We start from the raw sequence: 18775 nt of genomic DNA, 5'->3' as shown, positions 1-18775 counted from the left end.
TTATAAATATTCATAAATTTGTGTGTTGATTTTATAAAAATAATACTCTGACACACACACACTCTCTCTTTCTCATTGCAAAGTAGTTAATTATTAGAAGACTAATTTGTATGTTCGCTCAGAGATTTTTGGTCCAATTTCTTCAATTTTTTTTTAGAGTTAAGGTTAGTGCAATTCTTGTGTTGTAAACTTCATTGATTTCTAGGGTATTGTACATGCATATACATATATATATATTGTACGTGCATATATATATATATATATATATATATATATATATATATATATATTGTATATAATATATTTTTAGTAATTATCTTAATTTTTTTAAAGAGAAATAGAAATATTGATGAATTGAAGAACAAGAAGGCATATGATGAATTGAAGAACAGGAAGGTATCTCTTTTGAAAATGGTGTTTGCTATGGTATGATGATAAATATATACGTACCGATACGTTTAAAATATGAACAAATAACATCAAGACATGTGGAATTTATTTTCCACATCAGCATTTATTTTTTTAATTCAATAAAAATAAAAAACATTTATTTATTTAATTTTAAAAAAAGACTTAAACATCCTTCCTTTGTTTGATTAGACAAAAATACGCTTTTAAATTAATCAAATTTTAAAATTCAATTAATCTTAATTTTATAGATTCAAATAATTGAAACAACAAAACAAAAACATATTAAAAAAACAAAAAATTAAAATCTGTATTAAACATATTAAAAACACAAAAAACCAAAATTGTTCTTCATCACGCCTCTGAAGGTTTAACCTTCTTCATCTTCTTCTCTCCTCTTCCTATCATCTCTCTCTCTCTATGTCTCTCTGCTCGATCTCTCTCACTGTGCGTCACAGAGCATCGCTTCTCAGCCTTGCACCGCCACCGCACCAAACCTCCATTGCACTGAACTTCTATTGCCCCGTCACACCCCCTTCCTGGCTCTTCTATGTGTTGCTTGCATCGTTCCCTTTTGAACCCTAATGCGTATTTCTCCGCCACCGTCTTCGTCGCCTTCGTCTACCTTCACGATTTTATAAAACTACAGCACCGATTTCAGCGGCACTAACCATAACCAATGGCGTCCGCCGAGCAGCCATTGAAGAAGCGAAAGCACGACACTCTCCTGGAATCCCCACTGCCACACCACCGCCGCTAGCACTGCTGCCACAATCTCCTCAAACCCTAGCACGTCCGCCTACATCTCCTCCTCTGCCTCTGTCACAGGATGAGGTCGTCACCAAGCAGAGGAACAAAGATGAGGTTCGAACCATGTTTGAGAGTTACCGTCGCATCAAGCTCTTCTTGTCAAAGAAGCAAGGTGATTTCATCCATGACCTTGAACAGAGCTTCTTCGCTCTCGTAAATGCTTCCAGAGGTAAACGCTACTAACAACACTTCATAGTTCATTCTCTATCTTTTTGGAGGGTATAAATTTGAAATCAATGTTAATGAATTTGAGTTTGTTTATACCATTCAGACCCTAATGTACCATTCTTCTCTTCCTCAGAATATAGCATTTTCTCATATCTTTCTAATTCAGTCAACCCAATTAGATTCTGATTGAGATCTCTAAACCTTATCTTGAAAGAATATAGTTTTTAGCACCAGCATATCTAAAGAAGATGAAGCCCTCAATTTGCTTAGTGCATATAACTATGTAATTTCATCTGATCAAGACCAAATGAAAGTAAGCATAACAAATTAAAAAAGCATCACCTATTTCATGTTTATTTATTTTGTCAAAATTGAATGTTGACTAATATTGCTATATATATGTATACATGTAGGGATTAACAAAGACACTAGACTTTATAATTGACACAGCATTGGTGATCATCCTTTTGATCCTTACATAGCACTTCTAAATTTGTTTTAAAGCGTCCATTTATTCGCATGTTATTTGTTGCAATGTCTTTTGTTTTCAATAAACCTGTTTAAGTTTATTCATATTTTAGTATGATGTATCATCTAATTTGAACTCTAATAGTGGATCACTTTATCTGAAATGCTTGAGCTTACTATGTTATTATGAATATGATTGCAACCTATTCTTCAAGCAGGAAATAGAGCTATCTCTGATAGGACTCCAGAATGCTGGAAAGACTTCCCTTGTAAATGTTGTTGCTGTAAGTATATTAATCATGTGAACAATCTCTTAGCAGTTGACAATTTGTAGTAAGTCTGTTCCCCATAAGTCTTACAATTAGGAACAAATCACAAAACTTGCATCAATGAGGTACTGTTTTGGAAGGCTGAGTCAGAAGATATTAGGAAGAAAGGGTTTAAGGGAGTTGAGAATGGGTGTAATCCGTCTGGCTCGAGCTTATACCGAAAATGAGAAGATCATCAAATTTGAAGGATGTTATCATGGCCACGCAGATCCTTTTCTTGTTAAGGCAGGTAGTAGAGTTGCAACTTTAGGACTTCTTGACTCCCCTGGTGTCCCTAAAGGTGCTACTTATGAAACTCTTACAGCCCCCTTCAATGACTTCTCAGCTGTTGAGAAACTCTTTAAGGATAACAAGGGAGAGATAGCTGTAGTCATGCTCGAGCCTGTTGTTGGAAACTCTGGTTTCATTCCCCCTAAATGTGATTTTCTTAGTTTCCTATGCAAAATCACCAAAGAGAACAATTCCCTTCTAATCTTTGATGAGGTTATGACTGGATTCCATTTGGCATATGGTGGCACTCAAGAATATTTTGGCATAACTCCTAATTTAACAACACTAGGAAAGATCATTGGTGGGGGCCTGCCTATAGGAGCTTATGGAGGGAGGAGGGATATTATGGAGATGGTGGCACCTGCTGGACCGATGTACCAAGCCGGGACCTTGAGTGGGAACCCTTTGGCTATGACTGCAGGTATAGAGACTCTGAAGCACATTAAGGAGGCAGGAACTTATGAATATTTGGATAAAATTACAGGTGAGTTTGTTCGCGGCATTGTTGAAGCCGGGAAGAAGGCAGGCCATGCTATATGTGGTGGGCATATAAGTGGGATGTTCGGGTTTTTCTTCACAAAAGGACCTGTTTACAATTTTGCTATCTTCCATCCATTTTTTTATGCATGTAATAAGATTGGAGCACAGATATCTTTCACATCGACATAACTTCTATAAAATAGTTTACCTAAATTCACAAACTATAAATTCATCTATAGAAATTTAGAGGAGGATGCACAAAATACTCTCTACTTTTCTAGTATAAGTGTCAACAGAGATTGGAATAATGATATCTGAAATAACATTTGTAAGAATATGAGTTAATATACCTTGATTTCTTAGTATAAGACATAGGGCCTAAAGTAAATGGAATTTACATTCCATCCACCAGTGGGTGTAAAATAAGTAGCATTGATCAATAAAATGAGGAGCAGGAACATTCACTATTTGCTACTAAATAAGAGAGAAGAGTGATTATCATTCACAAGTAAATTAGATCCTGATGGATCATTCAGAAATATCCATGGAGATGATTACACAGAATTAAAAAAAACACGATTTACATTTCTTAATGGCACATTACATTAGAATAGACTGAAGGGTGAACATGTGATTTAAGTGAGCCAGTTAGCTGTACGAGGATTTATATCTATCTAGAAGTTGTGGATTTAGATCTAGAGAGACCAAAGCATCCTAGGAAGGAGAACCCAAGTCTAGGCACGGTGGCTACCGGTTGATGGTTGGTCTCGGAATCAGGTGTTTGAGGATGATAATGTTTATAGACGGCTGCAACTGCTCCTGCCACCCCATCTTCATGTTTCATGGCATCGGCAAGTTCTTCGGCATTCCTTTTTACCTGTGAGATGTAAGAACGATGTAAAACATGTAATGCTAATAAAAAGCCAAAATTGTCAACATAACTTGCATTTATTTTATTTATACTCTCTTCTGTATGATTCCATGCTGTATTTTAGGAGGAAATTATAAATGGATCTTATGCTTGGCTTTGTCTCTGATGATTAATTCCCTTTACATCTAAAAGCTTTTTCTACTTTCCTTTTTCTGGTACATATGGTATGAGACAAATACTAACCACTTTGATTGCATATATATATTACCTATGGCTTCAGCATATAGTTTATAGCATCAACCAGCCTACCTAATGTAAATTCATCCAGTGGAATCGGTGCCCGACCTACTCCTCTGGCATGCACTTGCTCTCCCCAAAATGGCTGGTCCCCAAAGAATGGTACAATTATTGTTGGGCACTGTAGAAACAAACATAGATGTTCTTGTTGTAAGATGAATATACCACTTAGATTACAAAATTCACAAATGCAAGATACATTACAACAGCTCTAAGACCAGCAGCAGTTGTTCTAGCACCCTCATGATGCACCTGAAAACATTTAGAACATCTTACAACCAGGTTTCAATGTTACCTAAGAAGGTTATGTTTAGATAAAAAAGAATGCACCAATAATTATTGGTTCAACTTATTCTATTTAAGCAGGGTCTCAAGTTCGAGTGTTGCTTATTGAAATAATTAGTGCTGGGATATCACTCCATTATGGGCAGACTTGACAACTCCAGTTAGAGTCTACTAGTTGCTAGACTCGGGGGGAAAAACTGCAAATTTATTGCTGTGTAATCATATATCCAAAAGCCCAAACAAGTGAACAGTCACAAAGAAACTCACAAGGCCACCAAATCCAATATATATAGGTTTTTTTCCTTCCTTTTCGCCTTCTTCAAGCCACTCTAATAATGATATTGGTGGCTCATAATCTGAAGCAAGGTCAAGGAAACAAAATCCAACAACATCAAAGTTGGGTCCCCAATTTGTAAAATAAGAAGCAAAACACAAACAGTCTATCATAACATCGTCAAGAAACAGCTCGGAGTTAGAGAGTGCCAAAAATGGAAAGATGAGATGACACTATAAAATATAAATGCATATCTAACCTTTTGGTTTAGGAACCAAATGAGGGCTCCATATATAACCATATGGTATATTAGGAGGGGACGTATAAGATCCACTTAGATAAGTAATAGGCCTTAGCTTTAGCTTCTTCTTCCTAAATTCATTTATTAAATCTCGTATTCCAAGCTAGATTAAAGAATCAACTATTTGATATGACAGCTGAAAGACATACAAAAAACTAATAACTTAGTCATATCAAGTGAAACTAATAGATTGATTATGTTGGATAAACTCTCTGAGGCCATGTAACTTACTCTGTATGCCATTTGTTGCTTAACGCGGGAAAGAGGATGAGGGAATTCATATGTTGGCCTGAAAATATAGTCAAACATCATTAGAATAAGATCCTTACACCTATATTAGTTGCTCAAATAATCTTTATGCTAACAACAAATCAATAAATGAGCCTTACTGAGAACCTTCCTAATGCCCAAGTCAATGAATGATGCAATATAGCACATAATTTAGTCAAAAATACAGGTGACTAAGTGCAGGATTAGTCTGTGTACCAAGCAAGACTTACGTCCATGGCATTGTAAAGAATATGTGAAGTGGAACTTTTAGTAACTCAGCAACATGAGTATGCCCTGCATAATTTCATACATTAAAAGAACGTGAGATACTTTTTCATCATACATTGGATGTAAACAATGCCACATTATTTGTTAATTTTATAGTAATTTCTATACTCTATCGATGAATTTCTTTCAATTTGCTATTAGCAATTTATGATTGACTTTTCCATTCTTAGTTGCACAAAAGGAGGAAATTCTTGTCAAGATCTAAGATATGATTCACTCATTATGGACATTGTAAAAACTAAGACATCAAATCATCAATGGTGAAAGGCATTTCCCTTTCCTTCTCTTTCTGCCATGATTTGATTCTCATAGCCGCTGAAACAGGTCGCAAATTAATCTCTCCTATATAACTCTTAGCAATATACCATTTTCATTATTTGACAATGTAGGGTGTGTTTGGTTGAAAGAGGAAAAGCACGTAACAGCTTCTTGAACGCTTCAATTTTTGGTTTGGCTAATTTTTCTATCTATAAACACAGAAGTGATTTTGGTTACAAAATCACGTTTACAAGAAGCAAGAATTTCTAGCTTCTGCGTTGTACTAACTCGCTTTTAGCCGTTGACATTTAACCTTTATTTTTCTTTTACCAACTTTATCCTTTATACATATTTTTGTATTATTTATAGAATTCTTATTTTTTTTTATATGAGTTTTTTTTCTATTATTTATTATTTATATTTTTATTAATTTTTTATTTGACATTATATATTTTTATAATGGTAATTTTTGTACATTATATTTATTATTATTTTTTTATAATATAATTTATTGATTCCATTAAGTAAAATAAATTAAACAAAAAAATTAACCATAAATAATAATAATAGTAAAAAATTATAGCATACTAAAAATAAGTACTAAGAATACTAAAAATATACTATATAAAAACATATAAGAAAAAAATATAAAAAATTAAATATATATAAAAAATAACATTATAATTTAATGTCATGTCCTTTTTAGTAATTATCTATCTAAAAGTGATTTTAACTAATATTATCCAAACAATATTTATTTTATCAAAATCAATTTTAGTATAGAATTGCCAAACATAAATCATGTTGACATAAACTTACTTCTACTCAAAATCAATTTTATAAAATCACTTTTATTCAAACTCCAGTTTGACCAACCACAATCCAAACACACACGTAATCTTCAACCAGTTATTTTAGAGTGTAACCGTATGCTGGAGGGTTGGCAATTATTGCATCTGCGTTAAATGCAACATGAGTATCTGGATCAGCACTGTTGCAAGCTGGAAGCAAAGAGTTGATAATAGCCTTTATCTGATTTCTTTGTTTATGAATTTCTGAGCGGCCCGATGGCAAGAAGCCTTTATTCTTGACCATATCTGAAGAAAGCATATAAATAAACATATTAATATATGAAAGCATGAGCAAGGAGAAGAAATCTTTTTGATATGGCTACTTGTATATGGTCATGCATTCAAAAGAATAAAAGCAACATTCCTCTAGTAAAACCTAATTGAGGATCTAAAGCAACATTCCTCTAGTAAAAGCAACATTCCTCTAGCAAAAAGAATAAAAGCAATTATTCTTATAGTATATTTCAGGCAGATTGATTGCAGACTTTGGAAGTTCTAAAGGATGCCAAAACCAACCAGGTCTGATTGAGACATCACAGAGGGCAGGTACCCACTCATGACCAGCCGAATCTCCCTCAGCCGCATATCTGTTAGAAATAAAGAAAACATTGAATAATCTGAGATAAGGCATAACAAAGCATAGAGCTTAAAGCGTAGGAATTTAAGTAACCCACCGAGGATCATTGTAAATGCCATGAATTGGAGTGAGAGTGGAGTTGTAAATAGACCAACAAGTAGAGGCACCAAGACCAAGTTCATTCCCAACCCACCTAGTGTCAAGACCAGCATCAGAAAATATAACGGCGAGGGGCTGAAGCTGGTGAATGAGAGAGAACCAAGTGTGAAAGAAATACTCCATGTCCTTCTTCCCTTCTCCTTTTGCACCATCCAAAAATACGTCTTTTATCTCTCCATATCTCTCCATATTACTCCATTGTAAAAGAAATACTCCATACCCCTTCTCTGCCAAGGCCTTGCTCATAACCTTAACAATGATTCCCTCACGCAACCAATAGTCTTTTGTCAATTTCTATTTGAATCAAACATTAACAGAGAACTAATATCATGAAAAATAAAACATGATAAGAGAAAATAGACAACATCAACATGAACCTGAAACTACAAGTAACATGGACACAAAAACTAGTAGTGGCTATATCCTATCTCAGTGACCAAGAACATTCTCAAAATAAATGCAATGAGTATCATATTACACTCAAATGAGAAGTAACAGATTCTGTTCTAGTTCATGAACATTTTATAGTTTTACAAAGATATGCTAGGTAGCTCAGGCCAAATAATAAACAGTAGAAGACATTGGTATGGTAAAAAAGGGGGGTGAAAGTAGTAAGTTAATCTTACAAGAATGTCTTGACCGATCCAAGCAAATGAAGCACAACAATAAACTGCCCATATCACAGCGAACACTATGCAAAAGGGGGTAATGGCAAATGTTAGATATGAGACGGCTCCAAAGAAGGGAATTTTCATAAATGTTTGTGTAGCATGTTGAAAAAATTTGAAACTATAAACATTTTACTGTCAATTCCAAGTTTCAATAGAATAAACCATGCACTCTGCACTGCTAGAAGCCTTAAGCTGAACTAATATCTTCTCTAATAACATCAATTTATCCAAGATAGCATTAAAGCAAAAAGAAAAAAGGCCTGGCACGAAAATAATGTAATATTCATGTTTGAGCAATATTCACCAGTAGCTACATTAAATTCAATATATGGTTCTTTGAAATTAAGTTCCTTAGCTTTTCATATAAAGGACTTCATGCTTCTTTTTATAGATGTTGATAATAAAAGGCACAAGACTTATAACATAACAAGTCAACCATAAATTTATAACGAAAGAAATGTTTGCAAATGATTCATCAAAAAAGGGTCCTAGCTAAACACCTTCATTCAGTATGTCTTTGATGGCAAATGGTAATTAAAAAAACTATATAGGAAATAAGGAGGAAAAAGTCATACATTTTGCCAATTCTGTGGAGAACAAAGGCTGAGTGTCAGGTGTAATCCTATGCAAAAACTCAACATAGTCAGCTGAATGAAACTGGGCAAGCTCAACAGGATATGCTTTATGTGGGCGCTGCATCATACATTGAGGAAATCATTGTTTACATAATGAAGCACACAATATTGAACAGATGAGGTAACAATAACCCCAAATACATATAATATTTGAACAGAAAGTGTATGTAACTAACATATATTTCCATCTTCTTGTGAAGTTCGTATGAGAGAACAAGATGGTGAGTCGTGCATAGCCTGTGAGGCTTCATCGGATGGTTTGGCCCGAAGTAAACACTACCAACATCCCCTGCAATATTAAATTTTAAGCAATCAAATTCCTTATAAACACACAACCATACATGGTCTTTTTTTGTGGGGGGGGGGGACTACACACGAGAAAGTTAGGGTTTCGTCATGCAATGGATTAGAAAATCGCGTTGTTGCAACAGAACTTTGAAGAGGGAAAAAAAGGAAGAAGATACTAGGATTTGGAAGAGTCTTTTGGAGGCAAAGGAGGCAGAAGCAGGGTGTGGGTGGCAGAATTTACAGAGGGAAGAAGCTGGGGCATCAGAATTGTCACCGGAGGGAAAGGAAAGGGTCCTTTCACAAAGAGGGCAGATGGCATCTTGCATGCGACGCAGATCGAGGAGCAGAGAGAGAGAGAGAGAGAGAGAGAGAGAGAGAGAGAGAGGATAGGAAGAGGAGAGAAGACGATGAAGAAGACTGAAACCTTCATAAGCGTGAATGAGAAGGTTTCTGAACCCAGACAAAGAACAATTTTGGTTTTTTGTGTTTTTAATATGTTTAATACAAATGAAGAATAATTTTAATTTTTTGTTTTTTTAATATATTTTTTTTTGTTGTTTTAATTATTTGAATCTATAAAATTAGGATTAACTGAATTCTAAAATTTGATTAATTTAAAAAGGTATTTTTTGTCTAATCAAACAAAGAAAGGATGTTTAAGTCTTTTTTATAAAATTAAATAAATAAATATTTTTTATTTTTATTTAATTAAAAGGGTATTTTAGTAAAAGCGGTAATATACTATATATTTAAAAAAATTAAATGCTGACGTGGAAAATAAATTACACATGTCTTGATGTTATTTGTCCATATTTTAAACATATCAGTACGTATATATTTATCATCGTACTGTAGCAAACACCTTTCAAAATAGAAAATGTAAACTGAATTGATGCGGTAATTGAACAAGATTGTGTTTCTCTTTGAAGCTTATCTAAACTGAATGTAAAACCCCAAAAAGTTGATTGTCTAAATCTGTCACATATATAATTATTAATATATATTTTTATCAGTTTAATTAAAAAAATATCATGATATAATATCAAAATTCGTATATATATATATATATTATGAAAATATGTAGAATTTAATTTTGTTGTCCCACAAAAAAAAAAAACTATTAAATATATGAGTAGTTATCAGCATTTACCTAACGAGTTAAGCTTTTTTTCATAGAAATGGTTCTACCAAAAATAAGAGAAAAAGAGATTATAGATATATGCATGGTGAATATTGGCAGTAGCAAACAATGATAATAATGATGGATATATATGGCATATGGTGGGATATGATGATGCATGAATTGAAGGTGTGTTCGCTTTCATTGATCACCCCACAGCATATGCTAACCTAACATCGCCCTTGGTTTGGTTGGTGATTGGCCAATTCCAAGGTCTTTCTCAATAGAGCTCTACTAATGAAATAGGGGCGGCGAAACCAAGGCTTTCAGTCCCTCTCCATGGGTAAATCGGGGTAGACCAGCACTGTTAAAAGCTACTCCCAGCCATGTTCCCGCTCGGTTTCAAGTCTATTCCGTAGCGACTGCCCCAGGATTTGAGCCTTGACCCGCCCAACTCACGACAGTTGGTACATTAGTGAAAGCCCTTACCTATTCGTTTTAGATATTTTAGCTTTAGCTAGAATCAACCCCCAATATAGAGGGCACCCACCTTCCATTCCTAATTCTCTTTGTTGTTTCACATGTTCTCACTCTTTTACAAACTAACCTCTGGAGTGCCTGAAGTACGAGAAGTCCCTTCCAACGACAGTTATACTATAAGTACATCCACCTGCACCATTCGACTTCCTGCCCGGCGTACACTTTGGGAAAGCAGGGCGAGCGACATAGAATGTATTCCATTGGTCCTTGGCTTCCACCTACAGCGAATATGGAGCAATTCCCGTTCAGAATAAGAGAAGTAGGAAGAGATTCCTATTTTCTGAGGTCGAAGGTAGGGGTTTTTTTGTGATGTACAACGCCTGAATCAAAGAGTTAGAGGAGGCACTCATTTATTCGTATGTAAGGGAGCTCCTAACTTGCTTATGGATTGGATTCTCCGTTTGGTGGTTTAGCATACCAGAGCAATTGCTTGTAAATCCGAGGGCTCTTTCCTCTCCTGATCTAGAGCTAGTAGTTAGGGTGGTAAGGGACACATTCCAGAGCCATGTTTGCTGCTCTCATCATGTCCCCAGCCCGTGCGAATGTGGGGAGCTCCTTAATAAAGCAACGCAAGATTTATTTGCTCCGAAGGAACCCTTTGATCCACCCTGATTTCCGACCAAGGTAAACAACGCGAACTTGAAGAAGTTTGTATTTAGAGATGGGGGGACCAGTGATGAGCGGATAATTTGTATACTTTTTGGCATTGTTTTTAGTATGTTTTTGATATGATATAGTTAGTTTTTAGTATATTTTTATTAGTTTTTAATTAAAATTCACTTTTCTGGACTTTACTATGAGTTTGTGTGTTTTTCTGTGATTTCAGGTATTTTCTGGCTGAAATTGAGGGACCTGAGCAAAAATCTGATCCAGAGACTCAAAAGGACTACAGATGCTGTTGGATTCTGACCTCCCTGCACTCGAAGTGGATTTTCTGGAGCTACAGAAGCCCAATTGGCGCGCTCTCAACGGCGTTGGAAAGTAGACATCCTGGGCTTTCCAGCAATATATAATAGTCCATACTTTGCCCAAGATTTGATGGCCCAAACCGGCGTTCAAAGTCACCTCAAGGAATCCCAGCGTTAAACGCTGGAACTGGCACCCAAATGGGAGTTAAACGCCCAAACTGGCACCAAAGCTGGCGTTTAACTCCAAGAAGAGTCTCTACACGAAATTGCTTCATTGCTCAGCCCAAGCACACACCAGTGGGCCCGGAAGAGGGTTTTTATGTCATTTACTCATTTCTGTACACCCTAGGCTACTAGTTTCTTATAAGTAGGACCTTTTACTATTGTATAGAAATCTTTTGATCACTTTTAGATCTCTAGATCATCTTTGGACATTTTAGTTCTTAGATCATTGGGAGGCTGGCCATTTGGCCATGCCTAGACCTTATGCTTATGTATTTTCAACGGTGGAGTTTCTACACACCATAGATTAAGGTGTGGAGCTCTGCTGTACCTCGAGTATTAATGCAATTACTATTGTTCTTTCATTCAAATTCCGCTTGTTCTTTATCCAAGATATCACTTGTTCTTCAACATGATGAAGGTGATGATTGACGCCCATCACCATTCTCACTCATGAACAAAGTGACTGACAACCACTCTTGTTCTACAAGCATTTGAGGCTTGGTGAATATCTCTTGGATTCCTGATTGCACGATGCATGGTTGATCGCCTGACAACCGAGTGCTCGCCTGACAAACGAGCCAACCATTCCGTGAGATCAGAGTCTTCGTGGTATAGGCAAGAACTGATGGCAGCATTCAAGAGAATCCGGAAGGTCTAACCTTGTCTGTGGTATTCTGAGTAGGATTCAATGATTGAATGACTGTGACGTGCTTCAAACCTGTAACCTACTGGGCGTTAGTGACAGACGCAAAAGAGTTATTCTATTCCGGTAGGGGAGGGAACCACACCGGTGATTGGCAGCACTGTGACAGAGTGTGTGCATTAGCTTTCACTGCGAGGATGGGAGGTAGCTGCTGACAACAGTGAGACCCTATACGAGCTTGCCATGGAAAGGAGTAAGAAGGGTTGGATGAAGACAGTAGGAAAGCAGAGAGACGGAAGGGAAGGCATCTTCATGCGCTTATCTGAAGTTCCTACCAATGAATTACATAAGTATCACTATCTTTATCTTTTATGTTATTTTCGTTCATCACCATATATATCTGAGTTTGCCTGACTAAGATTTAGAAGATGACCATAGCTTGCTTCAATACTAACAATCTCCGTGGGATCGACCCTTACTCACGTAAGGTTTATTACTTGGACGACCCAGTGCACTTGCTGGTTAGTTGTGCGAAGTTGTGTAATGCCATGGTATTGAGCGCACCAAGTTTTTGGAGCCATTACCAGGGATTATGAGAGTTGTGAAAAAGTATAGTTCACAATTTCGCGCACCTAGTTTTTGGCGCCGTTGCCGGGGATTGTTCTAGTTTTGAGCAAGCCTTTGGTAACATCAGTGCCAAGATCCGGCAACAACATCAAATTTTTGGTGTTATTGCCCGGGATTGTTCAGGCTGGACAACTGACGGTTCATCTTGTTGCTTAGATTAGGTATTTTTTTTCGAAATTCTTGAAGATGAATTCTAGAGTTTCATGATGATTTGTTGAAATCTGGCTGGCTGAGAAGCCATGTCTAATCTGATTGGACCGAGGTTTCAACTTATCACCACAAGAGCTTGTTGATTTCGTATCAATCTTGCTTTTGGAGCAGTGATTTGCTAAGGCTTGGCTGACCTTTGGTCATGTCTAGTGTTTTGGACCGAAGCTTTCTTTGGAAGCTTGGCTGGCTGTGAAGCCATGTCTAATTCCTGGACCGGAGTCTTATACTAGCATTGCACTGATTCCTGGAATTCTCATTAAGAATTTTGATACCTTCTTTTTCCACTTAATTTTCGAAAAACACAAAAAAAAATTAAAAAAAAAATCATAAAATTCAAAAATATTTCTTGTTTGAGTCTAGTGTCTCATCCTAAGTTTGGTGTCAACTGCATGCATTCATATGTCTTAGTGATCTTCAAGATGTTCTTGATGATTCACTTGCTCTGATCTTTGAATTCTATTGACTTGAGTATTTTGTGTGTCTCATATGCATTTTCAATTCATTAGTGTCAGTAGTATACAAACTGCTAAGTTTGGTGTCTTGCATGCATTATTATTTGATTCTTGTTGCATTTTAATTATTAAAAATCCAAAAATATTTTTAATTTGTGTCTTTTCAAGTCAATGATACAAGGGATTGAAGATTCAGAACACACTGCAGAGGAATTATACAGAAAAAGCTGAGCATTCAAAAATGCCCAGTGAAGAAGGCAGACTGGAGTTTAAACGCCAGCCAGGGCACCTGGTTGGGCGTTTAACGCCCAAAAAGGTAGCATTTTGGGCGTTAAACGCCAGAATGTATACCATTCTGGGCGTTTAACGCCAGGATGGTGCTAGGGGGAAGATTTTGTTTTCAAATCAATTTTTTCAAGTTTTTCAAAATCAAATCTTTTTCAAATCAAATCTTTTCACTCAAATGTTTTCAAAATTAATTTCTTTCCTTTCAAAGATACTTACTAACAATTAATGATTTGATTGAACATTTTTTGCCTTTTCTGTTAAGGAAGGTTTTATGTTTGAATCATATCTTTTCTTGTTAGGCAAGTCACTAATTTTCCAAATCAAATCTTTTAAAATAATTCTCAAAACATATCTTTTAAAATGGTTTTCAAATCATATCTTCTCAATCACATCTTTTTAAGACAATAACCTTTCAATCATATTTTTTTTATCATATCTTTTTCAAATTAGTTTTCAATCAAATCTTTTTAGTTTCTAATTTCAAAATCTTTTTCAAAAATCACTTGATTTCTCTTCCACTTTCAATTTTCGAAAATTATCAATCAAATTCTCAAAATGTTTTCAAAATCTTTTGATTGAATTTTCGAAAATCCTCTTCCCTCCTTCTCACATCCTTCTATTTATGGAGTACCACTCCTTCTAAATGCACAATTCGAACCTTATCTAATTAAAGTTCGAATTCTTCTTCTCCTTCTTCTTTCTATTTCTCTTTTCCTCTGACATTTCAAGGAATCTCTATACTGTGACATAGAGGATTCCACATTTTCTTTTTCTCTTCTCTTTCATATGAGCAGGAGCAGAGACAAAGGCATTCTTGTTGAAGCTGATCCTGAATCCGAAAGGACCTTGAAGAGAAAGCTAAGAGAAGCCAAAGCACAACTCTCTTTAGAGGACCTGACCGAATTCTTCAAAGAAGAAGAACCCATGGCAGCCGAAAACAACAACAATGCCAACAATGCAAGGAAGGTGCTGGGTGACTTTACTGCACCTACTCCCGACTTCTATGGGAGAAGCATCTCTATCCCTGCCATTGGAGCAAACAACTTTGAGCTTAAGCCTCAATTAGTTTCTCTAATGCAACAGAATTGCAAGTTCCATGGACTTCCAATGGAAGATCCTCATCAGTTTTTAGTTGAATTCTTGCAAATCTGTGACACAGTCAAGACTAATGGGGTTAACCCTGAGGTCTATAGACTGATGCTATTCCTTTTTGCTGTAAGAGACAGAGCTAGAATATGGTTGGATTCTCAACCTAAAGAAAGCCTGGACTCTTGGGAAAAGCTAGTCAATGCCTTCTTGGCAAAGTTCTTTCCACCACAAAGATGGAGTAAGCTTAGAGTGGAAGTCCAAACCTTCAGACAGAAGGATGGAGAATCCCTCTATGAAGCTTGGGAAAGATACAAACAATTAATCAGAAGATGTCCTTCAGACATGCTTTCTGAATGGAGCATCATAGGTATTTTCTATGATGGTCTCTCTGAACTATCTAAGATGTCCTTGGATAGCTCTGCTGGAGGATCTCTTCATCTGAAGAAGACGCCTGCAGAAGCTCAAGAATTGATTGAAATGGTTGCAAATAACCAATTCATGTACACTTCTGAAAGGAATCCTGTAAACAATGGGACTAGTCAGAAGAAAGGAGTTCTTGAGATTGACACTCTGAATGCCATATTGGCTCAGAATAAAATATTGACTCAACAAGTCAATTTGATTTCTCAAAGTCTGTCTGAAATGCAAAATGCACCAAACAGCACTAAGGATGCTTCATCCGAGGAAGAAGCTTATGATCCTGAGAACCCTTCCATGGAAGAGGTGAATTACCTAGGAGAACCCTATGGAAATACCTACAATTCTTCATGGAAAAATCACCCAAATCTCTCATGAAAGAATCAAGAGAGACCTCAACAAGGTTTCAATAACAATAATGGTGGAAGAAACAGGTTTAGCAATGGCAAGCCTTTTCCATCATCTTCTCAGCAACAGACAGAGAGTTCTAAGCAGAATACTTCTGACTTAGCAACAATGGTCTCTGATCTAATAAAGACCACTCAAAGTTTCATGAATGAAACAAGGTCCTCCATCAGAAATTTGGAAGGACAAGTGGGTCAGCTGAGCAAGAAGGTTACTGAACTCCCTCCTAGTACTCTCCCAAGTAATACAGAAGAAAATCCAAAAGGAGAGTGCAAGGCCATCAACATGGCCGAATATGGAGAGGAAAGAGAGGAAGAAGACGCCATTGAGAAAGACCCCAGTGGGCGTGCACCACTCTCCTCTGAGTTCCTCAATGAGGAACCTTGGGAATCTGAGGCTCAAAATGAGACCATAGAGATTCCATTGGACTTACTTCTGCCATTCATGAGCTCTGATGAGTATTCTTCCTCTGAAGAGGATGAGTATGTCACTGAAGAGCAAGTTGCTAAATACCTTGGAGCAATCATGAAACTAAATGACAAGTTATTTGGAAATGAGACTTGGGAGGATGAACCTCCCTTGCTCACCAAAGAACTAGATGACTTGTCTAGGCAGAAACTGCCTCAAAAGAGGCAGGATCCTGGGAAGTTTTCTATACCTTGTACCATAGGCACCATGACCTTCAAGAAGGCCTTGTGTGACTTAGGGTCAAGTGTGAACCTCATGCCCCTCTCTGTAATGGAGAAATTAGGGATCTTTGAGGTGCAAGTTGCAAGAATCTCATTAGAGATGGCAGACAACTCAAGAAAACAAGCTCATGGACTTGTAGAGAATGTTTTGGTGAAGATTGAAGACCATTACATCCCTACTGATTTCATAGTCCTAGAGACTGGGAAGTGCATGGATGAATCCATCATCCTTGGCAGGCCCTTCCTAGCCACAGCAAAGGCTGTGATTGATGTTGACAGGGGAGAGTTAATCATTCAAGTGAATGAAAAATCCTTGGTGTTTAAGGCCCAAGGATATCCCTCTGTCATCATGGAGAGGAAGCATGAAGAGCTCCTCTCAAAACAGAGCCAAACAGAGCCCCCACAGTCAAACTCTAAGTTTGGTGTTGGGAGGCTACAACCAAACTCTAAGTTTGGTGTTGAAACCCCACATTCAAACTCTAAGTTTGGTGTTGGGAGGTTTCAACACGGTTCTGAGCATTTCTGAGGCTCCATGAGAGCCCTCTGTCAAGCTAATGACATTAAAGAAGCGCTTGTTGGGAGGCAACCCAATGTTTTATAATTAATTATTTTCTTTTGTTATTTTATCTTTTTTGTAGGTTGATGATCATAAGAAGTCACAAAAACAATGAAAAAAGCAAAAACAGAATGAAAAACAGGAAGAAAAACAGCACACCCTGGAGGAGAAGAAACTGGCGTTCAAACGCCAGTAATGCTAGCTGTTGGGCGTTTAACGCCCAGTCTGGCACCATTCTGGGCGTTTAACGCCAGAAAGGGGCACCAGACTGGCGTTAAACGCCAGTAAAGGGCAAGAACCTGGCGTTAAATGCCAGGAATGGGCACCAGCCCGGCGTTTAACGCCAGAAATGGCTCAAAACGTGATTTTGAGCAACATTTGGTGCAGGGATGACTTTTCCTTGACACTACAGGATCTGTGGACCCCACAGGACCCTACCATCACTCTCTCTCTTCTTCCCCCATTCACCAATCACCTCAACACCTCTTCCCCAAAAACCCCTCACCTATCAAATCCCATCTTTCTCTTCACCACTCACATCCATCCTTCATAAATCCCCACCAACCTCACCCTTCAAATTCAAACCACTTTCCCTCCCAAACCCACCCATCATGGCCGAACCATTTACCCCCCTCTCTCCTATAAATACCCTTCTTCAACTCTTCATTTTCACACAACCTAAACACCCTTTCTTCCCCCTTCTTGGCCGAATACACCACCATCTCCCTCTTCTTCATTTCTTCTTCTTCTACTCTCTTCTTTCTTCTTTTGCTCGAGGACGAGCAAACATTTTAAGTTTGGTGTGGTAAAAGCGTTGCTTTTTTGTTTTTCCATAACCATTTATGGCATCCAAGGCCGGAGAAACCTCTAAAAAGAGGAAAGGGAAGGCAAAAGCTTCCACCTCCGAGTCATGGGAGATGGATAGATTCCTCTCAAGGGTGCATCAAGACCACTTCTATGAAGTTGTGGCCTTGAAGAAGGTGATCTCCGAGGTCCCCTTTTCACTCAAAAAGGGTGAATATCCGGAGATCCGCCATGAGATCCGAAGAAGAGGTTGGGAAGTTCTTACCAACCCCATTCAACAAGTCGGAATCTTGATGGTTCAAGAGTTCTATGCCAATGCATGGATCACAAAGAACCATGACCAAAGTGTGAACCCGAATCCAAAGAATTATCTCACTATGGTTCGGGGGAAATACTTGGATTTTAGTCCGGAGAGTGTGAGGGTGGCGTTCAACTTGCCTATGATGCAAGGAGATAAGCATCCTTACACTAGAAGGGTCAACTTTGATCAAAGGTTGGACCAAGTCCTCACAGTCATATGTGAAGAGGGCGCACAATGGAAGCAAGATTCAAGAGGAAAGCCGGTCCAATTGAGAAGGCATGACCTCAAGCCCGTGGCTAGAGGATGGTTAGAGTTCATACAACGCTCAATCATCCCCACTAGCAACCGGTCCGAAGTTACCATAGACCGGGCCATCATGATCCATAGTATCATGATTGGAGAAGAAATAGAGGTTCATGAGGTTATAGCCCAAGAACTCTATAAGGTGGCGGACAAGACCTCCACCTTGGCAAGGTTAGCCTTTCCTCATCTCATTTGTCACCTCTGTTATTCAGTTGGAGTTGACATAGAGGGAGACATTCC

The 18775-nt window shown here is 37.5% G+C and overlaps 2 protein-coding genes and 1 non-coding gene across 3 annotated transcripts; 1 reads left to right on the top strand and 2 right to left on the bottom strand.

Moving 5' to 3' along the window:
• Positions 1–776: 776 nt before the first annotated feature.
• Positions 777–3268, top strand: LOC130969455 (glutamate-1-semialdehyde 2,1-aminomutase, chloroplastic-like). The gene is made up of 2 exons (XM_057895186.1): positions 777–1387; positions 2073–3268. Exon 2 carries the CDS (start codon positions 2244–2246, stop codon positions 3120–3122), a length of 879 nt encoding a protein of 292 aa, XP_057751169.1. The 5' UTR covers positions 777–1387; positions 2073–2243; the 3' UTR covers positions 3123–3268.
• A 110-nt stretch (positions 3269–3378) lies between these two features.
• On the bottom strand, positions 3379–9398 carry LOC130969454 (sterol 3-beta-glucosyltransferase-like). The gene is made up of 12 exons (XM_057895185.1): positions 9200–9398; positions 8847–8959; positions 8611–8728; positions 7991–8055; positions 7303–7658; positions 7145–7215; positions 6704–6874; positions 5462–5525; positions 5193–5250; positions 4306–4353; positions 4114–4222; positions 3379–3810 (listed from the first exon to the last, which is right to left on the bottom strand). The coding sequence occupies exons 1-12, from the start codon at positions 9282–9284 to the stop codon at positions 3767–3769; spliced, it is 1302 nt and encodes a 433-aa protein (XP_057751168.1). The 5' UTR covers positions 9285–9398; the 3' UTR covers positions 3379–3766.
• Positions 9399–15300: 5902 nt separating this feature from the next.
• On the bottom strand, positions 15301–15408 carry LOC130971821 (small nucleolar RNA R71). The gene has a single exon (XR_009083029.1). It is a non-coding gene; the product is annotated as a small nucleolar RNA R71 (small nucleolar RNA).
• Positions 15409–18775: the final 3367 nt, after the last annotated feature.

The sequence above is a fragment of the Arachis stenosperma genome, chromosome 3 (assembly GCF_014773155.1).
Source record: "Arachis stenosperma cultivar V10309 chromosome 3, arast.V10309.gnm1.PFL2, whole genome shotgun sequence".
NCBI classification, from domain to species: Eukaryota; Viridiplantae; Streptophyta; class Magnoliopsida; order Fabales; family Fabaceae; genus Arachis; species Arachis stenosperma.
This window is presented reverse-complemented; position numbering and strand designations above follow the sequence as displayed.